We start from the raw sequence: 27,794 nt of genomic DNA, 5'->3' as shown, positions 1-27,794 counted from the left end.
GCCAGATACCCTGTCTGGGCCGGATGCTTTTCATGGGTCCACCCTCCTGAAGGATGCCTCAGAGACTGAAATCACAGGATCATCAGGAACTGTGGGAGTTTGTGATGGTTCCTCCATGATTTGACAAGCATTGAGCTCCTCTGGAAGCAAAGCTCTGTTGTCACTTATGCTATGTTGCTTGATTGAACTTTATAAGAAATGACAGCATTCAAGTCCTGCCACAGCTACTGCACACCCTTCATTGAATCAACTTTAGTCTGGAGTTGCCACTTTCCCAGTGAGAGGGCTTTCTGGAGATTATACCTGGACCTCTTGTAACTTTCTTGGTTATCAGACTTGAATCGAGATGCCTTCAGGTTTGATCACCGTACCCGGCGTGCTGGGATAAAGGCACATCTCGATTACACATAGAAAACAACAATCCCCCATTTCCCTCCAACACAGCAATCTTGTCCTCAGGTCCTCAGTTTTGTTCTTCAGCAACTACACATTTGCTAACAAGATGTTGGGTAGAGGGGGTCTCATTCATTCCTGTTTGATTCAGCCTGGCTTGGAAACCCCCTCCTGCCTTGCTTTCGGCCGTGGCGATGAATCTTTGCCTGCTTAAAGGTGCCACACCTGCTTGCTTGAAATCAAGTCCACTGAGTCCTTCAGAAGATCATGACATCTGTACTTCATTGAGTCAATTTAAAAGTACGTTGCTTAAAGGGAAATTACATGCTGCAGACTGTACTGAGAGTAATTCAAAAGAGGTAATATTTAGAAATATTGTAGAACGTCGCCATGGTTCACCAGCACCATCTTGTTATATCACATTTAGGTTAATATTAGCCTTATTACATTTACTTCAAACTTACAATTTTGAATCAAAGATTCACACTACAGGGAAATAGGTAAGTATGGAGCACTTTTGTAAAAGTGACATGGACATCAGGGTTGCATTTAGCTCAATTGCTTCTGCCAACTCTATGAAAGAGCTATATATGTACAATTTTCCTCGTCTATACTCCTTGAATGTTTCTTTTGAAAAGGCAGTGGATGAGTTCTTAAAATCAGAATATAAGCATGCCTCTTTAGCCCCAGTTCCTTGCATTACTTGTGTTTTTCTGTGGCAAATACAAGTCTTCAAACAAAAAATAGTCAGTCTGTTCCCAGGGTCACCAATGCTGTTCAGTTGAACAATCGCATCATCAAGTTTGCCAATGACATGATAGTGGTGGGGCTCATCACCAACAATAATGAAACGGCCTTCAGAGGGGTGAGGGAGGAACTCGAAGCCTAGTACCAGGCAAATAACCTCTTTCTCAATGTTAGCAAGACTAACAAGATGGTTATTGACTTCAGTAAAACTTACATCATTCACACCCCTTTTCATATCAGCAGCAGTTTCAAACTCCTGGGAATGCACATCTCACACAACCTCTCATGGTCCCAGAACACATCCTCCACAGTCAAGAAAGTTCACCAACGCCTCTACTTTCTGAGGAGGCTGATGTGAGCTGGACTATGTATGTCAATACTCACGTCCTTCTACAGATCCACAGTTCTAGGCATCTTAACATGCTGTATCAACTGCATGGTTTGGAAACTGCACTGAGGCAGACAGGAGGGCTCTACAACGGGTAGTTAAGCCTTCTGAACGCATCACAGGCACTAGCCTATCTGCCATCAATGACATGCATGCAGGAAGATGCTGGAAAAAGGCCAGCAATATCATAAAGGATCCCACCAACCATGCTCATGAACTGTTTTGGCCCCTTCCCATCAGGGAAGAGGCTTTGCAGCATCCACGCCAGAACCACTAGACTCAAAAAAGTTACTTTCCCCAAGCTGTCAAGCTGATCAGCACCTCCATTCATTAACCCACCCACCACTTTATTATTTTCTGTTACCTTATGTACAGGTACTCCTTACCTAGTGTCACTATGTACATACAGTGTATATACTGTAAGCCAATCTTATGCTTATTGTGTCTTTTTAATGTTGCATTGAATCCAGAGTAACAATCATTTAGTTCTTTATATTTGGGTATTGAAGAACGATAATAAACAAATTTGAATCTTGATTTGGAAAACACCAAAATTTTAAGTCAACTGTCCATATCAGCAAAGCTATGGCTGAGAACTACATTGCTGAGATACTAAGATTTAGCAGGGTAAAATAAAAACTGATGGCAGTAGAATGAAAAATAACATGCTCAACAATGATCTTTTTATTTTCAACTTAAAACTAAATTTGACTCAATGGCCCAAATATTAAGAGGTGGTAAAATGTATCAGCTGTTTTAATAAATTAGCTTAGCAATTATGCTTAAGTACAACACAAGTGCACATTGACGTGGGTTAATCCATACCTGAGTCTCATACAATTTCTCCCTGCGATTTGCAACCTCATTGCGAATGATTGTCCCTATATATTCAATCACCATTGTGTGTTTCTCAAGGTCTTTGGCTGCATAGAGACCCAGACCCTATAGAACAGAGAAAGAAAAAATGAAAAGTAGTAAAAATTTTTAAATTATTCTATCAACGGGTAGTACTAAGATAAGGAATCTTATTTTATATTCAGTAAGGATAGGCAGCAATACCTCTGTCACATTTATTCTCAGCTCTAGTGCTCCTCAAAGTTGCATCCTCAGCCCCCTACTCCACTCCCTGTGCAGTCACAACCGCATAGGCAGATTCGGCTCTAACTCCATCTACAAGTTTACAGATGATACCACCGTAATGGGCTGCATCTCAAATAACAATGAGTTAGAGTACAGCAAGGAAATAAGAGAGCTTGGTGACATGGAGTTATGACAACAACCTTTCCCTCAATGTCAGCAAAACAAAAGAGCTGGTCCTTTTTCCATTGGCTCTTACCAATTTGTATTGATGCACCACAGACAGCATTCTGCCTGGATGCATAACAGCTTGGTACAATAAATACTCTCCATGTGATTGCAAGAAACTGCAGAGAGTTGTGAACATAGCTCAGCACATCATAGGAACCAGCCTCTTTTTATGGACACTGTCCATAATCAAGGACCTCACCCACTCCAAACATTTTACTTTCTCCCATTTCTCATCAGGCATAAGATACAAAGACCTGAAAGCACACACCACCAGGCTCACAGACAGCTCCCATCGCACTGTTATCAGACTCTTGAATGGACCTCTTGTACAATATAAGGTGGACTCTTGGTCTCAAAATCTACCTTGTTAAGATCTCACTTTATCATTTACCTAGACTGCACTTTTTCAGTAGATTTTACACTTTATTGTTCTTGATTTACCTTATTCTAGCACAATGCACTGTCATTTGATCTGTATGAACAGAATGCAAGATAAGCTTTTCACTGTACCCTGGTACATGTGACAATAAATCAATGTCAAAGCAAATTTATTATCAAAGTATGTACAGGTCACCACAAACTACCTTGAGATTCATATTCTTGCTTTTATTTAACTCCTGTGATAACAGTATTTAATGATTGTGCAGCCGATATCTTAGGTTTTTTTTGTGACAAGATGTTGTATCTGAATTACACAGTGGATGGTAAATACATTACATATAGCTTTTTTCAAGAAAGTAATAATCCCACGGTGACATCCTACCATTGATAGTGTCCCATCTGTTGCACAAGCAAGAATGTTTGTGAGTGGAATGTCCTTCTCTTTCAAAAATTGCTCTACAACTCAAAATATTGACTCCCCCTACGTATCTGTTTCTAGTCCCTTTGCAAATAACAATGCTTGATCCATACCTTCAACATTTATGAAGCAAACATAATCAAGAAAAGATTTATTGCCTGGCAAATCTGACTCATCCCACTGCAGTGCAAATTCTATTGTCCTAAGTATGTTGCACAATGTATCTTCCATATTCTCAGACATGTCATCTATTTGTATTGAACAGAGTTGTCATTGTGCACAATTGTTTTAATTATTTGGTCTGGTGACATATGCGAAACCATACTCAGAACCTCTCTTACAGTTGGCAAAATTAATTCTTCTCCAATTGTATGGGGCTTTCCAGATGTAGCAATAAGCAATGAAATATTGTATGAAGCATTCAAACCATCACTGTTTGGTTGTGAAGTGCTGGCAAACATGTTTTGAAGTATTTTCTGTTTCTGAAAGTTTTCACTAAGTGACTGAAAATAAACCAAGTTCTTGTTTGTTTTATCAGAATGGATTCTCTTTAAATGTTCAAGGAGCCTGGGTAGTTTCATTGTCCCGTTTGAAAAAAACTTTTCCACACACCCTACATTGGCAGCTATTGGTTGCTTGGTGCTGGTATAAATCCATATACAGTGGCATGCAAAAGTTTGGGCACCCCGGTCAAAATTTCTGTTACTGTGAATAGCTAAGTGAGTAAAAGATTACCTGATTTCCAAAAGGCATAAAGATAAAGATGACTCATTTCTTTAACATTTTAACCAAGATTAGTTTCTTATTTCCATCTTTTACAGTTTCAAAATAACAAAAAAGGAAAAAGGCCCGAAGCAAAAGTTTGGGCACCCTGCATGGTCAGTACTTAGTAACAACCCCTTTGGCAAGTATCACAGCTTGTAAATGCTTTCTGTAGCCAGCTAAGAGTCTTTCAATTATTGTTTCAGGGGATTTTCACCCATTCTTCCTTGCAAAAGGCTTCTAGTTCTGTGAGATTCTTGGGCTGTCTTGCATGCACTGCTCTTTTGAGGTCTATCTACAGATTTTCGATGATGTTTAGGTCGGGGGACTGTGAGGGCCATGGCAAAACCTTCAGCTTGCGCCTCTTGAGGTAGTCCATTGTGGATTTTGAGGTGTGTTTAGGATCATTATCCTGTTGTAGAAGCCATCCTCTTTTCATCTTCAGCTTTTTTACAGACAGTGTGATGTTTGCTTCAAGAATTTGCTGGTATTTAATGAATTCATTCTTCCCTCTACTAGCGAAATGTTCCCCGTGCCACTGGCTGCAACACAAGCCCAAAGCATGATCGATCCACTCCCATGCTTAACAGTTGGAGAGGCATTCTTTTCATGAAATTCTGCACCCTTTTTTCTCTAAACATACCTTTGCTCATTGCAGCCAAAAAGTTCTATTTTAACTTCATCAGTCCACAGGACTTGTTTCCAAAATGCATCAGGTTTGTTTAGATGTTCCTTTGCAAACTTCTGACGCTGAATTTTGTGTTGAGGATGCAGGAAAGGTTTTCTTCTAATGACTCTTCCACGAAGGTCATATTTGTGCAGGTGTCGCTGCACAGTAGAACAGTGCACCACCACTCCAGAGTCTGCTAAATCTTCCTGAAGGTCTTTTGCAGTCAAACAGGGGTTTTGATTTGCCTTTCTAGCAATCCTACTAGTAGTTCTCTCAGAAAGTTTTCTTGATCTTCCAGACCTCAACTTGACCTCCACCGTTCCTGTTAACTGCCATTTCTTAATTACATTACGAACTGAGGAAATGGCTACCTGAAAACACTTTGCTATCTTCTTATAGCCTTCTCCTGCTTTGTGGGCATCATTTATTTTAATTTTCAGAGTGCTAGGCAGCTGCTTAGAGGAGCCCATGGCTGCTGATTGTTGGGACAAGGTTTGAGGAGTCAAGGTATTTATAAAGCTTTGAAATTTGGATCACCTGGCCTTTCCTAACGATGACTGTGAACAAGCCATAGCCCTAACAAGCTAATTAAAGTCTGAGACCTTGGTAAAAGTTATCTGAGAGCTCAAATCTCTTGGGGTGCCCAAACTTTTGCATGGTGCTCCTTTCCTTTTTCCCCCACTCTAAAATGGTACAAAACAAAAATAATACACTAATCTTGCTTAAAATGTTGAAAAGAATGTTTCATCTTTAACTTTATGACTTTTGGAGATCAGTTCATCTTCCACTCACTTAACTATTCACAGTAACAGAAGTTTTGACCGGGGTGCCCAAACTTTTGCATGCCACTGTATTTCAGATACTCTACACTATACTGTCCGCACTTTTTTTGTTTGGTCCGCCTCTGCCACTTTCGTTATGGATTAACGACCACAGTCAATCGCCGATTTTTTAAGTCCAACTTCAAGTGCTGCTATCAGCAAAGGGGAAGTTATGACATCATCATAGCTCAGGGAAACCAGACTCTCTACCTAAAGGTACATAAAGAGGGACAGCAATATGTTGGTTGGGCTGTGGGCTACAGAAACGTGGTCATGACATTTGGGGGAGGTCGGGACGATATTTTGAGTGCACTGGGGGCAAAGCTGTGCTTTCCACCTGGAGGTTGTGTGTTTTCTTTCAGTTCGTCTATTTAAATTTCTGTAGTCTATATTTAAAAAAAGAAAAAAAAAGATATTTGAAAGGGCAGATACTGAACTTTACCCCATTGAACACCATACCTTAATTCAAAGGAATTGTGTCACGATGTGATTAGTGTATTGGAATCAAAGTTCAAAGTAAATTTATTATCGAAGTACATATTTGTCACAATATAGAACCTTGGGATTCATTTTCTTGTGGGCATACTCAATAAATTCAATAACTATGCAAGTACAAAAAGGGGAAAAAAGGAAAAAAATAATAATAATAAGTAAGAAATAAGTATCAAGAATATGAGATGAAGAGTCCTTGAAAGTAAGTCCATAGGTTGTGGGAACAGTTCAGTGATAGGACAAGTGAAGTTATCCCCTTTGGTTCAAGAGCCTGATGGATGAGGGGTAAAAACTGATCCTGAACCTGGTGATGAGAGTCCTGAGGCTGCTGTACCTTCTTGCTGATGGCAGCAGTGAGAAAAGAGCATGGCCTGGATAGTGGGGGTCCCTGATGATGGATGCTGCTTTCCTGCAACAATACCACACTTATATACTGAATCGTCACCAAACTTGAATATTGCATTGGAGCTGCGCTTAGCCACACAGTCATAAGTGTAAAGCAAGTAGAGCAAGGAGCTAAGCACACAGCCTTATGGTGTACATGTGCTGATGGAGATGGTGGTGGTGCATTGCCAACCTGAACTAACTGGAGCCTGCAAGTGAGGAAATCCAGTATCACACTGTACAAAGAAGTATAAAGGCAAGGTTTTGAAACTCATTGATTAGTTTTGAGGGGACAATAGTATTGAATGCTGAGGTGCAGTTGATAAAGAGCATCCTAATGTATGCATCTTTGCTGTCCAGATGTTCCAGGGCTAAGTGAAGAGCCAATGAAATTGCATCTGCTGTGCTGATAGGCAAATTGAAGTGGATCCAAGTCGCTTCTCAGGCCGGAGTTGATATGCTTAATTACCAATCTCTCAAAACACTTCATCACTGTGGATGTAAGTGCTACTGGGCGGTAATCATTGAGGCAGTTTACCATGTTCTTCTTAGGCACCATTATGACTAAAGTCTGTTTAAGCAAGAGGTTAAAGATCTCAATGAATGCCCCAGCCAGATGATCAGTACGGGTCTTTAGTACTCGGCCAGGTTCTCCATCTGGGCCGAATGCTTTCTGTAAGTTCACTCTCCGGAAAGATGCTTTCACATTGGATTCAGATACTGAAATCACAGGATCATCAGTGGCTGCGGATGTTGGTGATGGTTCCTCTATGCTTTGACAATCAAAGCGAGCATTAAAGGCATTGAGCTCATCTGGAAGTGAAGCCCTGCTGTTGCCTATGTCATTTGATTTCACTTTGTGAGAGGTAATAGTACTCAAGCCCTGCCACAGCTGTCGGACATCATTCATTGATTCAAGCTCGGTCTGAGCTTTGAGCAAAGTCTAAGGGAACAGTGGGTTAGCAAGATTTGAGGAGATCATGTGATCATTGTAATTAATTAAGAGGTACTGAGGATCAAATGCTTATAAGTAATTCATTTCCTTAAATTAAGCCTGTAATCCCTCAGCTCCCCCTCTTTCTACTGAGCACCTCCCTTTATCTTCATTGCCCCCTTAGAAATTCCCATCACCCACTTTGGGAACCACTGTACTACACTATCCACCACACAACCAATCTTCAGAATACACAAAACTTCCAAAGTGAACAGCTTCCTGTGTCCATATACACTGTAGAGCACATGACAGCAAAATAATCAGCCAAGAGTCTTGAATAAAAGCTTAATATGTACAAACATATTAAGAGATCACTGAAAAAATTATGGTTAACTGAGAACCTGATTGTCCTCAAATGGTTTAGCTGCTCAATCAAAATCTTTTCATTGACCAGTTTTTGGCTGGAAGACACCAACATAGAGATATTAAAGAAATCAAACTTTGATTTCAGAATTTACAATTTATTTAATGTATGCCTTTTGCAGTGTGTTTATCTTGCTGGTGTTAAACTCACCTGTATTCGAGATCGAGCCAGGTAAACGTTATTTTTCCATTCAGTTTTCAGTCTGCGGTACTGAGAAGATTTGGAGTGGACAAACTGTTTGCTGTAGGGAGTGTTAATTTCTCCAGTTACAGTACTCTGAAATGCTTTTGATGTGCTGGTACTGTTCAAGGTGTGTGGCCTTTCATGTAGACAGAAAAAAAAACAAGAATACTTATAGTTGTACAATTCAAATCCTGTAATTCCTACACTATATCAATGTTTAATAGCATAAAGTGATTTCAGAGTTGCAAAGCCTTTAGATCTTTGAATACAATATCTGAACAAAAGACTATATTTACATTTTGGGGTATCAGTGTTCTGCACAGACAAGTAGAACAATATGAAAAACCACTTTTATTTATAATTTTAAACTGTTCTTGAGATGGAGTAGCTCTTAGAGGCAAGTATAAGAGTTACAATACTGAATGATTAAAAATAATTATTTTGAACTTGCCAGCTATCTATATTTCTCCAGGTGCTCATCACTAATTGCAATAATATGCCACACTGTGTAGTTAAGTAAAGACTAGAAACAAACTACAAACTTGTATTCCTGTGAGGCAAACCAAAATGGTAGCCACAGAACAAACATCATGCCCCTAAACTATTCCAATCTACTAGGTCAAGTAGTTCAGCAGACAAAGGCAACAATGGGAATTAGAAGCAGTAAATACAATTAGCATTTTGAAGAAATCAAACTGCATTATTTTGTAACTTTAGGCTAGAATTCTTCAGCAGGGGATCAAAATACAACATAAATAGAAACAAAACACTGCTGTGTTCATGAGAATGTAACTCCATAGTAATTTAAATTCCATAACATACCACTTTTTATAATTTCTCTTTTCTGTGACATGTGGTTAACCTCATTAGCAGCAACTTCTTTTCTCTGTACTTACCGTTTGTAATGAGTCATAATCTTTGGTTCAGAACGGGCACAACCTGTTGGATTAACAGCTAGTGGGAGCTCCATGAGTGGGTGCCGACCATAACGGAATATGTAGTTCTGACAACTCTCTACACCTGGCAACTAAAAGTAAACACAAGATGAATTTACAAAATTATATTACAGTTTTAAAAAGGACAAAACCACTCGCAAGTCAAGTGAATGACCATTTTTGCCAACTTTCAATCATTTTATTTAGACAGAAATTGCTGAACTAAAAAAACTACAATCGAAACCGTCCATCTGACCAAATGATAGACGAATCAAAATCTATGCGATCTCACTTAGTGCAATGGAAACATTCCCTACAGCCCTTTACTAGAGACTCAAGATTGATAGTTCATCATCTTTCAAACCAACATACTAATCAGGAACAGTAACAGCAAAACATTCACTATTAAAATATTATCATGGCTGGTTGTAACTTCCTTATTTGTAAAATGCATTCCTACCTACCAGATAACCTTTCACACCCTTATCAAGTACTTATCCACTTCTGCCTTAAAATGTAAAGATTTTTACTCCTTACGTATGTGAAGAATGAAAGAAATAAAGTCAATTCAATTCACTGCCCTTTAAGAGTTCTAATGATTCACAATGCTCAAAGATAATGAATTCAACTATCAACACACATAAAAGTCGCTGGTGATCACAGCAGGCCAGGCAGCATCTCTAAGAAGAGGTACAGTCGACGTTTCGGGCCGAGACCCTTCGTCAACTATTCAACTATCCTTTCTTTAAAATCTTAAAATGGCAACACTTCATTTAAAACAATGACCACCAGTTCTAGATTTCTCTAACAAGAGAAAACTTCATCTTCACAGCTACACTGTCAAGATTCCTTAAGATCATGAATGCTTCAAGTCCCCTCTTACTTTTTTTGAACTTCAGCAGATAAAAGCCTAGCCTGTCCAGCTTTCTCTCACAATGCAACCTGCCCATTCTAAGCTCTTAACTTTTTCATCTAATGCATTTACTATACATCCTTGGCTCCCCATCCAGCAATGGATGCAGCAGTAGCAGAGCAGCCACTTGGAAGATTGCTTTAAAAATGAGTTACATCCAAAGATGGCAAGAGCAAAGACAACCTGCATTCCCAGAATTCTGCTTGCAAGATATCCATTGATTCTGGGCTTACCTATGAACTATCCCCAAATGATTTGAATAGAATTGAATTGACTTTACATCCTTCATATACATGAGTAAAAATATTTATGTTACGTCTCTGTCTAAATGTGCAATGTGCTTTCACAAAATACTAGACAATCCTGCATCATTTACTACCTGTAAAAATGCCATTCCCTTGTCATCGTTGCTTCGTCTCTGCCACATCTGTTCCTAGGATGGGGCTTTCCTTTCCAGAACATCAGAGGTGTCATTCAAAGAATGGGGTTTCCCTCGCTCACACCATCTTCCTGCTGCTTTAGCAGGGATAGAGATACTCTTGTCCTCACCTACCACCCTGCGAGCATCCGCATCCACACATCATGCTCCACAACTTCCGCCATCTTCAACTGGACTCTACAACCAAATACATCTTTACGCCGCTGCCCCGCCCCACTCTGCTTTCCCCAGGGATTGCTCCCTTGATGATTCCTTTGTCCATTCGCCCATACCCACTAATCTCCCTCCTGGCACATATCCCTACAAGCGGCAGAATTGTTACCACTGGCCCATTCACCTCCTCTCTCACCTCCATTTAGGGCCCAAAACAGTCCCATCAGGTGAGGCAACACTTCACCTTCAAATCTGTTGGGGTTGTCTACTGTATCCTGTGCTCCCAATGTGGCCTCCTCTACATTGGTGTGACCCGATGTAAATTTGGGGACTGCTTTTTCAAGCACCTCTGCTCCATCCACAAAAAGCGGAATTAACTGGTTGCCAACCATTTTAATCTATATTCCCATTCCCATACATTGGTACATGGCCTCCTCTACTGCCATGATGAGGCCACACTCAGGTTGGAGCAGCAACACCTCATATTTTGTCAAGATAACCACCAACCTGATGGCATGAACATTGATTTCTCCAACTTCTGGTAATTTTCCCCCTCCGCTTCATCCTTCTTCAATTCCCAACTCTGTTCTCTTACCTCTTCTCCTCACTTCCCAGCTTTTTACTTTATCTCCCTCTACCACCTACATGGCTTCACCAATCACCTTCTAACTTGTCCTCCTTTCCATGCCCCACACCATCTGCATCTGGCATCTTCCTCCCTACTTTCCAGTCCTGATGAAGGGTGTCAGCCCAAAACCCAACTGTTTATTCATCTCCAAAGATGCTGCCTGATCTGCTGAGTTCCTCCAGCATTTTGTACAGTATACAGTTGGATATTGTAGCACACAGGAGTTGTACCACACCCAATCAGTGAAGGAGAGCACAAGAAGCAGCAGCAATTTCATTTAGGTGGCTGAAGATTAAAAACAGTTCTTTCTGGCAGTTTTCTGAGTTGGACTGTGCCCAATCAGTGAATGGGATTCATTAGACAGGGCAAATAAAAGTAAGGAAGGGGAAAGCGAAGCAGCCATTGTGTGACTGGGCCATTGCTTTGGCTCATCGGGCTTGAGTGAGGTAAGTATCTGGAAGTTTCTTCTTCTCTTTTATTCTTCATTCCTTGCCTGTTAGGGCATAGTTAATGCAACGAGAATGGCTCCAGAGGCTTTGTGTTTTGTTGTATATGTGGGAATTCTGGGAGACATCCATTCTCCTAGATAACAACATCTGCACCAGGTGCACCAAGCTGCAACTCCTCAGAGAACGTATTAAGGAACTGGAGCTGCAGCTCGATGACCTTTGGCTCCAACGGGAGACTGAGGAAGTTATAGATAGGAACTACAGGGAGGTAGTCATCCTTAGATTGCAGGATGCAGGTGACTGTCAAGAGAAGGAAAAGTAAAGGACAGCCAGAACAGAGTACCCCGTGGCTTTTCCCCTCAATAATATGTATACTACTTTCGATACTATTGAGGGGGACCGCAGCGACTGGGTCTCTGGCACTGTGGCTCAGACGAGAAGAGAGGTGAAGAGGATTACAGTAGTGATAGGAGATTCCATATTTAGAGGAATAAAGATGGGATATAGATACCCAGATGGTATGCTGCCTCCCAGGTGCCAAGGTCAGGAATGTCTTGGATTGGGTCCACAGCATTTTAAAGGGGGAGGGTGAGCAGCCAGAAGTCTTGGTACATATTGAAACCAATGACATAGGTAGGAAAGGTGGGAGGTCCAAAAGAGAGATATGAGGGAGCTAGGTAGAAAGCTGAAAAGCAGGACCTCCAAGGTAGGAATCTCTGGATTGCTGCCTGTGCCATGTGCCAGTGAGGGTAAGAATAGGAAGATTTGGCAGATGAATGCGTGGCTGAGGAACTGGTGCAGGGGGGAGGTTTCTGGATTTTGGGATCTCTTCTGGGGAAGGTACGACCTGTGCAAAAGGGACAGGTTACAATATCCTTGCAGGCAGGTCTGCTGGAGTTGTTCGGGAGGGTTTAAACTATTTTCGCAGGGGGATGGGAACCTGAGTGATAGGGCTGAGGATGGAGTAGTTGGTTTGCAAACAGAGGCAGTGTGTATTGAGACTGCTAGCAAGAAGAAAAATTGCAGTCAACAGGATGATTTGCAATGTAAAAGGGGGACAAAAATCGAAAAGGGTGATGAATACAGGACTGAAGGCATTATATTTGAATGCACACAGTATACGGAATAAGGTAGATGAACTTTTAGCAGTTACAGATTGGCATGTGTGATGTTGTGGTAATCACTAAATCATGGCCGAAAGAAAATTATAGCTGGGAGTTTAACATCCAAGGATACACATTGTATCGAAAGGACAGCCAGATAGGCAGAGGGGATGGGGTGGTTTTGTTGGTAAAAAAAATATGAAACCAGATCATTAAGAAGTGACATAGGATCGGAAGGTGTAGAATCATTATGGGCAGAATTAAGAAACGGGTAAAAAGACCCCAATGGGAGTTATATACAGGCCTCCAAACAGTAGCTAGAATGTGACTTACAAATTACAACGGGAAATAGAAAAGGCATGTCAAAGGGCAGTGATACAATGGTCATATGGGAATTCAATATGCAGATAGACTGGGAAAATCAAGCTGGTACTGGATCCCAAGAGGGGGGAGTTTGTAGAATACTTACGAGACGGATTTTTAGAGCAGCTCGTGGTTGAGCCCGCAAGGGGATGAGCTATTCTGGATTGGGCGTTATGCAATGAACCAGAATTGATTTGAGAGCTAAAGGTATAGGAACCCAATAAAGATGCCAGTGATCATAATATGATAGAATTCACCCTGCAATTTGAGAAGGAACAGCTAAAGTCAGATATATCAGTATTACAGTGGAGTAAAGGGAATTACTATACTGAGCCACAAGTAGGAGCTGGCCAAAATTGATTGGAAGGGAACACTGGCAGGGATGACAGCAGAGCAGCAATGGCTGGAGTTTCTGGGAGCAGAGGATACATATATCCCAAAGTAGTAGTAGTATTCTAAAGGCAGGATGATGCAACCATGGTTGACAAGAGAAGTTAAAGCCAACATAAAAGCCAAAGAGAGGGCATATAATAGAGCAACAATTACTGGGAAGGTAGAGAATTGGGAAGCTTTTAAAAACCAACAGAGGGCAACTAAAAATGTCATGAAAGAAAAGAAGGAATCCAAAGGAAAGCTAGCCAATAATATTAAAGAGGTTATCAAAAATTTCTTCAGATATTATGAAGTATAAAAGAGAGGCAAGAGTAGATATCAGAACGCTGGAAAACGATGCTGGAGAGTTAGTAATGGGGAGAAGGAAATGGCAGACCAACTGAATATGTACTTTGCATTGGTCTTCACTGTGGAAGGCACTAGCAGTATGCTGAAAGTTCAAGCGTGTCAGGGAGCAGAAATGAATGAAGTTGCCATTATTAGGGAGAAGGTACTTGGGAAACTAAAAAGTCTAAAGGTAGATAAGTCATCTGGACCAGATGGTCCACACCACAAAGTTTGGAAAGAGTTGCCTGAAGAGATTGTAGAGGCATTAGTAATGATCTTTCAAGAATCAATGAATCCTGGCATGGCTCTGGTGGACTGGAAATTGCAAATGTCACTCTACTCTTCGAGAAGGGACAGAGGCAGAAGAAAGGAAATTATAGGCCAGCTAGTCTGACCTCAGTGGTTGGGAAGATGTTGAAGTCAATTGTTAAGGATTTGGTCTCAGGGTACTTGGGAGGCACGTGATAAAATAGGCTGTAGTCAGTATGGTTTCCTCATGGGAAAATCTTGGCTGACGAATCTGTTGGAAATAACAAGCAGGATAAACAAGGAGAATTGGTGGATGTTGTTTACTTGAATTTTCAGAGGGCCTTTGACAAAGTGCTACACAAGGCTGCTCATCAAGTTAAGAACCCATGATATTACAGGAAAGATACTAGCATGAATTGAGCATTGGTTGATTGGCAGTAGGCAAAGAGTGGGAATAAAGGGAGCCTTTTCTGGTTAGCTGCCAGTGACTAGTGGAGTTCCACAGGGGTCCATGCTGGAACCACTCTTCTTTTTACGTTATATGTCAATGATTTGGATGACAGAATTGATTGCTTTGTGACCAAGTTTGCAGACAAAGATAGGTGGAGGGGCAGGTAGCTTTGAGGAAGCAGAGAGGCTACAGAGGGACCTTGCCAGTTTAGGAAAATGGGCAAAGAAGTGGCAGACTGAACACAGTGTCGGGAAGTGTATGGTCATGCACTTTGGTAGAAGAAATGAAAGAGTTGACTATTTTCTAAATGGAGAGAAAATTCAAATATCCGAGGCGCAAAGGGACTTAGGAGTCATTGTGCAGGATTCCCTAAAGGTTAATTTGCAAGCTGAGTTGGTGGTGAGGCAGGCAAATGCAATGTTAGCATTTATTTCGAGAGGACTAAAATACAAAAGCAAGGAAGTAATGTTGAGGCTTTATAAGGCACTGTTGAGGCCTCACTTGGGGTATTGAGAGCAGTTTTGGGCCCCTTATCTAAGAAAGGATGTGCTGACATTGGAGACTGTTCAAAGGTGATTCACGAAAATGATTCCAGATTGAAAAGCTTATCATATGAGGAGCGTTTGATGGTTCTGGGCCTGTACTCACTGGAATGGGGGGGCTGGGTGGAATCTCCTTTAAACCTATCAAACGATGAAAGGTGGCGATAGAATGGATGTGAAGAGGATGATTCCTCTGGTGGGGGAGTCTAAGACCAGAGTGGACAGCCTCAGAATAGAGAAATGTCCACGTAGAACAGAGAAGAGGAGGAATTTCTTTAGCCAGAGAGTGGTAAATCGATGGAATTCATTGCCACAGGTAGCTGTGGAGGCCAAGTCATTGGATATATTTAAGGAAGATGTTGTCAGATTCTTGATTAGTCAGGGTAAGAAGGAATATGGGTGAAGGCAGGAGATTGGGGCTGAGGGGTAAAATGGATCAGCCATGATGAAGTAGTGGAGCAGACTCGATGAGTCAAAGGGCCTAATTCTGTTCCTATACCTTATGGACTTATGGTTGCTCTGGATTTCCAGCAGCTGCAGAATCTCGTGTTTATCATTTACTATCTTCCATCTAAAAATACCTTCACCATTTCTGCACAGATTCTCCTTATTTTAGAGCAGCTCCAAATCATTCTCAATGAATAATTCTATCTATGCCTAATCACATAATGTTCGCTTTGCTGGATCTTGTACACCTCTGTATCTACATACGCACTTAAAACACTTATCTTATTTCTATCTCAATAGTTAATTTTTTTTAACCAAAAATAAAATGGACTTCTCTACCCTTAGGCCTGCTTCTCATCCCCTTTACATTCAACTCTCATCTCAGCAACCCATACACTGACCTAATTTTCCTTGCCATCTCTCCAGGCGCAAGCGATTCCTGGATGTATTCACAGTGCATATATGGTTTATTTTGGACATCCTGTTTCATCACTGCAATGGCACACTGCCATTCTTCATGTATTTCCTTCCCAGAGATGCAATTTATGATAATCTTTGCTTGTAGATTTATACAATTTATTCTCCCTATTTAATCACTTGCCATTTCTTATGGTACTTATTAGTTTCTACAGTGGAGGCTGATTATGTGCATAGCAGACTGAGGTGCAAAAATCACATGCTGAACTAATATTAGTACAAGTGCTTCAAGAACACATATTTTTCAATCTAAATCTGCACGATTTCCTACCGACTCTGCAATCCTCAGGACAGCATGGATTGTCAGGCCAAACATGTCCTCTCCTTTGATATAGTCAGGAAAAAGTCTTAGCATGTCTGCTTCTTTCCGCAGCCTCACAATAGGTTCAAGAATTCTGTTCCAAACACCTTAAAAAAAAGATGGGCACAAGTAGAAAATTATATGTTTGATATTTTAGTTATGGTTCAACATCTTAGTATTTCTGTCAGAAATACTAACTTTCAAAGTACTTCACCTTCCCAACCCAAGCCCCATCCTTCAAATTATTTGCTCCTTTTGCTTGCAAATAACCAAATTTTTGTTCTGGAGAACAAATAATTAACTTTTCCCTAGTTCTTGCCATGGCTGTTCTAAGCTGGTGATAAGACAGTGTAGGAGGAGAGAGAGTATGGCAGTTTGCACTGATATATTTCAACAGATTAGCAGTGAAAAGCTAGACACACTTTTCCATTATGGTCAAAGTACCACAGATATCTGTCTCATGATGAAGAAGTCAGCTGACCATACAGAGCAATGACGGAAATTATGAGAACCATTTGAAAATGACACTGAAGTACATTTTTTTTAACATTATCAGAATAATTAGTTATGCAGATCAGAATATGCCATTGATCCATTGTGTCTGACCAGTGTGCTAATGTAAGCTATTTGTACTGCTCATTATTAGGAATATATACACCCAATACTATAAATTTAGCAGAGAAAGCCAACAGCTACACAGTTTGAGAAAACTAAAATTCATAAACGGAAGGCAAAGTACTGCATCCAAAGTAAAAAATAGATGCAACTTCCTGTTGATATTTTCAAATGAGGAAGACTAATGGGGCTATCATGTATTTCTAAACTGCTGGAGCTATTGAAATACTTTAGCTGAATAAACTTATATATGCTGAACATGATTTGTCCCTTTGTATACGTGACAATTATAAACCAATACCTTGTGGCGTCCAATCACTAACAATCAGATCCTCGTGACCTTGTTCAATAACTTGGATATCAAATTCTGGTTTCCCATTAGTATCATTGATGGTGCAGTGGTAGCAGCAACGCTTGTTAGTGTATCGCATACTCCAATAAATTCGAGTCGCCTCAAATCCAATTGGATAAAGAGCTGTCACACTGTGGAATTCCTGCATCTGATGGGGGAGCAACTGACCAATGGCATGAAAAATCAGTCCACCAACCCTGAACATGTGGCTGCGTTTGCCACGCTGCACAATGCTAGCAATCTGCTTCACCTCATCTCTTTGAATGTAGACACGGCGGTAAACAGCAAAACATCGAATTTCCTGCTCATTTGCTCCTTTCAATTTATGTTGACTGCAAAGCATGGTCTTATCCTTAAAAAACATACACCGGGCACGGATAGCACATGCAAAATGGTAGGTATTTGGGCACCGAACTCGATGGCAACCTGTTGTGGCACCAGTCTTTTGACAAAAAGCACACTTTGTGGTGAGTCCCCTGTGAAAAGCCACTTCCACATTTATCAATGCCCCTGCCTGAGTCTCATAAACTTCAGAGGACCACAATGCACAGTTTAGATGGACCCACAAATCCAGATCCAGGTTCAAAAGTCTTGCTGGCCCATCTGTTAATCCATCACCATCTTCATGACAGAAGCAGCACCTCCTAGTGTCCTTGGGCATGGGGTCTGGTTTTAATGATGTCCCTAACTTCTGAATGAGTTCTTCAATTTCCTGTTGTGAGAAGTGTTTATATTTCCCTTTATGAAATATGACTTTAAATTCCAAACGTTTCCAACGGATTCCTCGCCACCTCTTCATTTGCGGTTGATGTTCTTCAAATTGCTTTTCATCCAGAGGGAGAGGATGTTTGATCTTTGGTGATTCAACTGATGGGTCAGGTTTACTTGACTCTGGTGGAGTTCCAGGTGATGAGATACTTGGGGATGAGGGTGGAGAACACTCTGGCTGTATTATGGGAAGCTGGTGAACATCGAGTATGGACATATTATTACTGTAATAATGCACCACATTTTTTTCCTTCATTGGACAGTCTGAGGACGCTTCCTGAAAAAATGAAGACAAAAAGTCATTATATACTGAAATAACATTCATTACCAAACTATTCAAAATGACAGTTTCCCAGTAAAAAAAAACTGGAGTAATTCAAATCTGTCTGCACATTGATTCCCCAGCAAAACTCATTTCAGCCGATTTCCATTCCCAATGCATTGATTTGAAAATGCTGCCTGGCCTGCTGCGTTCACCAGCAACTTTGATGTGTTTCTACAATTTCTTGCATGCTTAACTCTACCAAATCTAGCCATGCTTACATTGTTAATTGCCTTCAGCACTGCATTGTCTTTCATGTCCCCAGATCAATTAAGCAGTTTTTAAGTGCAGTCACTAAGTATCTACAATAAGAACATAAGAAATAGGAGCAGGAGTAGGCCATCCGGCCCATCAAGCCTGCCCGGCCATTCAATAAGATCATGGCTGATTTGTCCGCAAAGTCAGATCCATCCACCTGCCTTTTCCCCATAACCCTCGGCTCCCTTACTATGAAAAATCTATCTAACTGCATCTTAAATATATTTAGTGAAGAAGCCTCAACTGCTTCCCTGGGCAGAGAATTCCACAGATTCACCACTCTCTGGGAAAAAGTTTCTCCTCATCTCCATCCTATATCTTGAGGCAATGTCCCCTAGTTCTAGTCTCACCTACCAATAGAAACAACTTTCCTACTTCTATCTTATCTATCCCTTTCAAAATTTTGTATGTTTCTATAAGATCCTCTCTCATTCTTCTGAATTCCAGAGAGTTATAGTCCCAAGCGACTCAATCTCTCCTCATAGATTAACCCCATCATCCCTGGATTCAACCTGGTGAACCTCCTCTGCACTGCCTCCAAAGCTAGTATATCCTTCCTCAAGCATGGAGACCAGAACTGCACACAGTACTCCAGGTGTGGCCTCACCAGTATCCTTTATTGTTGCAGCATTACCTCCCTGCTCTTGAATTCAATCCCTCTAGCAATGAAGGCCAACATTCCGTTTGCCTTCTTAATAACCTGTTGTACCTGCAAGTCAACTTTTTGGGATTCATGCACAAGCACTCCCAAGTCCCTCTGCACAACAGCATGCTGCAATCTTTCACCATTTAAATAATAATCTGCTTCTATTATTCCTTCCAAAGTGCATGATCTCGCATTTACCAACATTGTATTCCATCTGCCAGACCTTGGCCCACTCACTTCACCTATCTATATCCCTCTGCAGACTCTCCACATCATCTGTACAATTTGCTTTTCCACTCAGTTTAGTGTCATCAGCAAATTTTGCTACGCTACACTCAGTCCCCTCTTCCAAATCATCCATGTAAATGGTAAACAGCTGCGGGCCCAGCACCGACCCCTGCGGCACCCCACTCACCACTGACTGCCAACCGGAGAAACACCCATTTATACCAACTCTCTGCCTTCTATTGGTTAACCAATCCATTATCCATGCCAATACACTTCCTCCGACTCTATGCATCCGTATCTTATTTATAAGTCTCTTGTGTGGCACCTTATCAAACGCCTTCTGGAAATCCAAGTATATGATATCCACCTGTTCCCCTCTATCCACTGCACTCATTATGTCCTTAAAGAACTCCAGTAAGTTTGTCAAACAGGACCTGCCCTTTCTGAATCCATGCTACGTCTGTCTAATGGAACCACTCCTTTCTAAATGTTTCGCTATTTCTTCCTTAATGACAGCTTCACACATTTTCCTGACTACAGATGTTAAGCTAACTGGCCTATAGTTGTCCATCTTTCGCCTACATCCTTTTTTAAAAAGTGGCGTGACATTTGCTGTCTTCCAATCCGCCGGGACCTGCCCAGAGTCTAGAGAGTTTTGATAAATGATTACCAACATGTCTACTATAACCTCCGCCAATTCCTTCAGCACCCTGGGATGCATCCCATCAGGACCAGGGGACTTATCTACCTTCAGGCTCTCTAGTTTGCTCATCACTATCTCTTTAGTGACAGTGATTTTACCGAGGTCCTCACCTCCCATTTCATCCATAACATCCTTCTTTGGCATATTAGATGTGTCCTCCACCGTGAAGCCCAACACAAAATAGTCGTTCAATGCCTCAGCCATTTCCTTATCACCCAATATCAATTTCCCCTTCTCGTCTTCCAAGGGACCTACGTTGACTTCAGCCACCCTCTTCCGCTTTATATATAAAAACTTTTGCTATCTGTTTTTATATTTTGTGCTAATTTACTTTCATACTCTATCTTCCCATATTTCTTGTTTAGTTGTTCTGTCGCTTTTTAAAGTTTTCCCAATCCTCCAGTCTCCCACTACTCTTAGCGACTTTGTACACATCAGCTTTTAATTTGATACTATCCTTTATTTCCTTAGTCATCCAAGGCTGACTCTCCCCACCTTGCTGTCTTTATTTTTGACTGGAATATACTTTTGTTGAGCACTGTGAAAAATCTCTTTGAAAGTATTCCACTGTTCCTCAACTGTCCTACCAAATAGCCTGTGCTCCCAATCCACATTAGCCAACTCCTCCCTCATCCCGTTGTAGTCTCCCTTGTTCAAGCATAATACACTAGTTTTAGATCTAACTATTTCATCCTCCATCTGAATGCGAAATTCAATCATACTATGATCACTCTTTCCAAGAGGATCCCTGACTACAAGATCGTTAATCTTACCTCTCTCATTGCACAGGACTAGATCTAAGATAGTATTTTCCCTTGCAGGTTCACTAACATGCTGCTCAAGAAAGCAATCACAGATGCATTCTATGAAGTCCTCCTCAAGATTTCCTTGACCAACCTGATTCACCCAATCTATGTGGAAGTTAAAATCCCCCAGGACAACTGCTGCTCCGTTCTTACAAGCCCCAGTTATTTTTTGGTTAATCGCCTCTGCCAATGCAATATTTTTATTAGGTGGCCTACAGACAACACCCACCAGTGATTTTTTCCCTTTACTATTCTTAATCTCTACCCAGATGGACTCAACATTCTGCTCCGTAGATCTTATATCGTCTCTCACAATCGCTCTGATCTCATCCTTAATTAAGAGCACCACCCCACCTCCTCTGCCTTCCTGCCTACCTTTCCGTATTACCTGATACCCTTGGATATTTAATTCCCAGTCATCTCCACCTTGCAACCAGGTTTCTGTAATGGCCACTAAATCATATGCCTTGGTACTGATCCGTGCCACAAGTTCACTAACCTTGTTTCTAATACTACGGGCATTTAGATAAAGTGCCCTTATACTCATTGTCCTTTTAGAATCTAGTGACCTATGCGATTTTTGCTTTTTACTCTACTCTTACTTTTTTCTTCACTAACTCTAGCTTTGGTCTCTGCGTCACTTCCCTCTTCTTTTCTGTGTGGGTTCCCATCCCCCTGCCATATTAGGTTAAAGCCTCCCCAACAGCACTAGCAAACAATCTCCCTAGGACATTGATCCCGGCCCTGCCCAGATGTAGACCGTCCGAACGGCACTGGTCCCACCTCCCCCAGAAGCGGTTCCAATGCCCCAAGAAACATACTGGCCATTTTGGGTACATTAGGTACCCATAAACATCACTGTGATTCTGAACAGGTAATCAGGTTTAGTAATGTTGAATTAAGGGCATTAAGGATAACTCCTTTAACTTGTCTAAGTCCATGAGACAGCAAATGAGGTTTCACGTCATCCGAAAGATCTCCCACAGCATAGTACACCGTCAGTACTGCTTTAAAATGATATATGTTTTTCAATTCACATCTCTGGAGTTGGAATTGAACAAAAACTTTCTGACCACCAAGACTGCCACTAACTGAGTTACAGATGTCTCTCAATTCTCCCCCACCACACTAATTTTCTACTGTTCCCTTTTCTCAAAAAAATTACCAACCAAATTTCATCTGGCAGTTTGGTGTCATGATGTCCCACATCTAAGACATGCTAGTAGATTAAGACTGAAAGAAACATTTGACTCAATGATCAATTTGTCAAATTACATAACCATATATAATGGTCAAGTCAACTCCTGGAAGAAAGAAACAAAAAAGAGCAAGAGTGGTTAATTTCAGTAAAGTTCTGAAATTCTTCATCGATTTCTTAAGCCCCAGGGAATCATGGACTTCCAGAAGCATTGCTAATCATAACCCTTTCCCAATCAAAGAGTATCCCAAGAGCCACAAGTTCTTAGACTGGAAGTATGCACATACCAATGTGGCAGTTGCCACCTCTTCCCCTGGCTTCTTAAAGGCAGAACCTGGTACTGCAATATCACATTGCTTGTACCACTGTTTTTCCAGTGCCACTTTCTCCAAATCCACAGGGTTTTCTTTGGAACCTACTCAGAAAAAAAAGTTCCAACTGTAATGACGATTGTTTTTGTTTGATTTAACTCCAAATACAAATAAATACACAGCAATCTGAAAGCAAAATAGCATGATACAAGGTCATGTTGTCGTACTCCATATTTTGTTTTTGAAAGTGCACTTTGATTATTTTGGAAAGTAAGATCACAAAGACCACATTGATGTAAAAAGTTTCAAGAAGGCCATGCAGAAAAGAAACTTGTATGTGCAACCTTGAAATTTACTAGAAGACTAAAACTATTGTAGGTTGGAGCCAACTTATTCTTCCTTGTATCATTTAACCTCCAGATAAAAAAATGCTGAAAGCTCAGTTCACTATGATTTTAAAGCACTTGTGTTCTAGGACTGGTTAACTGAAACAAATTGTTTCTGCAACATGCTTTCATTCAAACTCATGTGCACTGGTACAAAGGAATCTACTAAATATTGGTATGTGATGTGTTTGTTGCACAAGAATCATCTTAATTTTCACTCAAGGGCACTGATCATTGTCAAGACCACATTGGTATATAGTAACAAGCAACAATGTACAGGTGCCAATTATAAAGACAGAGCACAACAGTTTTTGGGTATAAAAACAGGAAGACATTCATAAAGTACTCTGGTGTGCAAACCTGAGCAGGTTATTTAATTGCTGCCAAGCCAAAGCTCATATCAGTGCAGAAAATTAACATGTCCTAAACTAGTTTAAAAAGTAGAATTCTGTTACCCTTCAGTGGATATTTAGAATACATCTGAAGCAAAATTGACTGATAGTTAATGAAATAGATAACTGAGTAGGAATGAAATTGAATAATGATGACCTCTTTTATTATAAGGAGATTAAGGTCTTACTCATAAAAATGCCTGAAGTTATGAAGTTTGAATGATTGTAAGAGTGTATTGATAATGCAGTTTTCAGTAATTATGGGGTCTAGATCAAGTAACCATAAATACAAATGAAAAATAATGGTTGGATGAAAAGGAGATGGGGGAAAGTGATGTGGGAATACAAGCACTGCTCACATGGAGGAAAAGGCTTTGGTGCAGCACAATTGTTGCTGCTAATAGAGCTGCTGCCTCATAGTGCCAGTAACCAAGTTCAATCCTGACCTTGGCTGTGTTTGTGTGCAGCTGGCACGTCCTTCCTGTTACCGTGTGGGTTTCCTCCAGGTGCTCTGATTTTTTCCACACACCTCAAAGACATAAGGGTTGGTGGACTAATTGGATTACTCCATGAGCCCAGATAGACCGATGGGCTGAAATATCTTCCTCCTCTAACGTGAGGAAATACATATGCAAGCTTCAACAAGAGTTCAGTCAAGTGGGTTGATTGTTATAAATGCTAAATGATTCAATGAAAAGCGCATGTTGAAATAGATATTTAAATAGGATTTGGGATGGGAAATGTTTGGGCAATTTTCTGTACAACCTTGCTTTGAGGGGATTAATCAAGTTGGGTCAATCATGATAGGGAGGATATGATAGCTTGATGAATCCAACAATCTTTTTTCATTACTTTAAATGTTAACATACAGAGGTCACCAGCAAATGACGTAGACAGGCATATGCTTTGAATGTTGATCTATTAAGGGAAATCATCTTATGCCAAAATTTGATCTGGTGGAAAAACAGGATGTAAAGAGCCAATTTCAATTGAAAAGCTGCAATGTCAGTTTAAAAAAAAAATCAGTTGGTTTGCTTTTTAGAATGATTAATTACCAGAATATTGCAACCAATTATGGGCTGCTGCTTTTTCACTTATGGAGCATGAAGTTTCTTATTATCCATGGGCAATATCCAACTCGCAGTGATGGGTACAAATGACTTACTTTTGAAAAGATCAAAGTTGTGCATACCTTGACCAGGGGCTTCCAACGTGGACTTTTTTCCACCTGGCAGAAAAGAACGTGAACCACCTGGAACAGATGCAACTTCGTAGGAACCTGGAATCTTCATTTGGAGCAACTGTGCAAGAACTGTCATCATTGTATTTATATCCTAGAACAAATACAGTTGTTATTGAGAACAAATATGAGATCAGTTTCTACCATTTTCTATATTTTGTTTCTTTGTACCTATATCGTCATCTCTTGCTAAGTGTCAATGTACACAGAATTTACATTAAATATTTTATCATGTTATACAATTTTCTAAGGAGTAAACATGCCATAAAGCAAATTCAAAGACTGAGACAAGACTTTATTAAGACAAGTTATTTATTTACCTTAGTAACAGTTCCTGAGACAGTAAGTGTGACTGCAACCTGGTTTCCTTTGCTACTTTTCCATGGGCCAGAGAAAGGTGTGCCCTTCACAGTACTTTCTACAAATGGTTCTGTATTTACAAATGGCTTTGTTTCAGGAAATACTAAGGAAGAACACGTATTTCAAAAGGACAAATTAGTAATCTACAATATAAATGTTGATTGACCAATAAAGACCTTAAATGATATTGTCAAGCTCATTTGTTGTTCTTCCTAAAAATCACATCTATCAACATTCCTAGTTACAGTGCTTTCAAGCAAGATCAGAAGCAGTGGTTTTTAAAAATAAGGTGAGGGTAAAGGAAACATTCACAACACATACAGCTGTGGGAAGGGATAATGTGGGAGCAAAATCAACAAATTTTACAATTATAGATTAAAATGAACAAAAAAAAGGGACAATCACATTGCTGAGAAAATGCTACAGCCCTCCAATCAAAGATAAAGAGAAAAAAATATAGACAACTGCATGAGATGCAAAAATAATAAAGCAGTGACACAAGGAGTTTTCAGCTATTTTTAGTGGGATAGTAGCAAAGTAAATAACAGAGGAGGTGCAGAATTCTTGAAAAACATTAGAGAACTAAAAAGTATTTCACAAACTAACTAAGAGGGGGCAGTAAAGAACATTGTTTTAATGAATTAACTTGAACAAATAGCAAAGTGAAGGCAGTGGCAAGAGCATTTTGGAGGTAGGAATCAAAATTTAGTTAGGTTTATCACAGCAACAGAAAGGAAGGTAGGCCAAACAAAGGTGGCTAAATCTACCAGAGTGAGATAGGAGCTGACAAAAAATGAAGGAAATACTTGAAGGAAAATCAGTCTCAGATCAGTTAAAGCCATTGAAGGGAATGAAGGTTCAAGTCAAATATTTTCCCATAAGATACAGGAAACTCATGCATCAGGAAGTCAAGGAACAAATAGGATAGGAAAGGCATAAAAAAGATGTGTGTAAGACAAATATCAAGAGCTCAATCCTTCAGAAAACAGTATAGAAAGTGCAGGGGTGACATTTAAAATATATATAAAAACCTTTGTGACCAAAGGCTCACAGTACATCAGATTATTATTACTTTTTAAATGTAAATCACTGCTCAACTAGCAACCAACCTGGGATACAAGCTCCTGGGATTATGGGAATTACAGGAGACAGGGCACGGTCCATTGACTCTTCCTTCACTTCAGTCAGCAAGGGAAACCGGGATGTTTCCTGCCCAAGGACACTCTCCGGTGAGGATGCTGGCACAATGCTGTCAGGTGTGTGCCTATCATCTTCCAGCTCTGCTCTACTGTTGAGAAGAAATTATAACTTAATGCCTTTTGGATTCATAACTACCTCAATATTCAAGACTGCAGGTAGAAACAGATTTTCAGCAAAAGGCTCCCAGACATCTATGAGCTTTCCTTTAATCAGCTTTTTCATTTTCACTCTAGAGCTACGTGCTTTGGTTCCTTTAAAGTTAATCTCAAATCTTAAGTGGGAAAAATTCAGCCTTGGTTGTATATGATAATTCTGTGATATGGCAGTGGAATGGAATTTGAGAAAAATGCATGTTACTGCACAATTCATTTTTTTTGTGTAAATTACACAACCACTAAGCATTGTTCTCATTTTTAAACACACTGTGTGTTGAGTAATCAAAGCCTCTTTTCAATTCTTTTATGGGATCTGGACTTAACTAGTATCACACCATTTCCCAGCTCTAATGCCCTTTAACCGAGTAGCTTGACAGGCCATTTTAGATAGCTGTTTTAGAGTCAATTATATCATTGTATTCTTGGGGTCACGAAAGACAAAACGTTGGGTACGAAAAGTAGATTTTCTTGCCTGAGGGCATGAGATAATCAGATGACTTTTTAAAATGACAGTCTGGTAGTTTCAAAGTTACCATTACTGGGACTAGAATTTTAATTCCAGATTTATTAAACCACCTGAATTTAAAGCTCCCAATTGCTACAGCAGGATTCAAGCTCACCTCTAGTTTAAAAGCCCAGGTCTCCAGAAACTAACCCAGCAACATATACTACATTACTTCTTGAAATAATAAGGAAGCATATCCAACATTAGTTTCCCAACAGTTGGTAAAAGTTATATTTACCCAGTAAAAACTGATTTGGTGACTTGTTAGGCGGAAGAAAGTGCAACGCCTTTGCACAATGATCGAGGATTGCATGATAATTAAGAACTGCAACTTCCACCTGTTACTTGTTTAAATAGTACAGCGACTTGCTGCTTTAGGCAGCAAAGTTTTATCCCCTTTATGAAACTAAAGACTGAAAGTAAATCAAAGAGCTTTCAAGGAAAAAAAAGAGTAGAATTGTAAAAAAAAACATTAGCTGTAAATAAAAAACCTCAGGTCTTCATTTTGATTGTGTGGCGGTGTGGGCAAGGAAGCCAACATGTCCATATTTTTCAGTTCTGTCGTCATGAGATCTGCAATGGAGTACAATAAAAATAGCATTACACTGCATTGTAATAAATAAACTAAGTGTGTTACATAATATTCAACTGTGCATCATGTCACTTGCATGTCAGAAATTAAAACCAACATGACAATACAGCGGATCACACCAAAATAAAAACTCTGATCAAATACAATTATCTTAATTTAAATACAACAAACACATTTACAACAATGCATAATATATCCTTATTAAAAAAAATTTGATCTGGAATTTCACTCAAAATTAAACACTTTTTTTTGAAAGATTGGTACAGAGGGTGGAGCTTAGGA

General features: G+C 40.1%; 1 protein-coding gene across 13 annotated transcripts in view; it reads right to left on the bottom strand.

Moving 5' to 3' along the window:
• kmt2d (lysine (K)-specific methyltransferase 2D) overlaps positions 1–27,794 on the bottom strand; it is a 247,310-nt gene that overhangs the window by 9,832 nt on the left and 209,684 nt on the right. For 10 of the 13 annotated variants that reach the window (XM_072248869.1, XM_072248876.1, XM_072248877.1 and 7 more), the window contains 10 exons: positions 27,412–27,493; positions 26,170–26,348; positions 25,021–25,163; positions 24,653–24,794; positions 22,659–22,786; positions 17,392–18,487; positions 16,446–16,582; positions 9,202–9,332; positions 8,273–8,441; positions 2,354–2,470 (listed from right to left, as the gene is read on the bottom strand). In XM_072248869.1, the coding sequence (XP_072104970.1) occupies positions 2,354–2,470; positions 8,273–8,441; positions 9,202–9,332; positions 16,446–16,582; positions 17,392–18,487; positions 22,659–22,786; positions 24,653–24,794; positions 25,021–25,163; positions 26,170–26,348; positions 27,412–27,493 (2,324 nt within the window). The remainder of the gene's footprint in view (positions 1–2,353; positions 2,471–8,272; positions 8,442–9,201; positions 9,333–16,445; positions 16,583–17,391; positions 18,488–22,658; positions 22,787–24,652; positions 24,795–25,020; positions 25,164–26,169; positions 26,349–27,411; positions 27,494–27,794) is intronic. The other 3 variants (XM_072248878.1, XM_072248879.1, XM_072248881.1) reach the window with 1 other exon arrangement.

The sequence above is a fragment of the Mobula birostris genome, chromosome X, assembly GCF_030028105.1.
Source record: "Mobula birostris isolate sMobBir1 chromosome X, sMobBir1.hap1, whole genome shotgun sequence".
Classification (NCBI taxonomy): domain Eukaryota; kingdom Metazoa; phylum Chordata; class Chondrichthyes; order Myliobatiformes; family Myliobatidae; genus Mobula; species Mobula birostris.
This window is presented reverse-complemented; position numbering and strand designations above follow the sequence as displayed.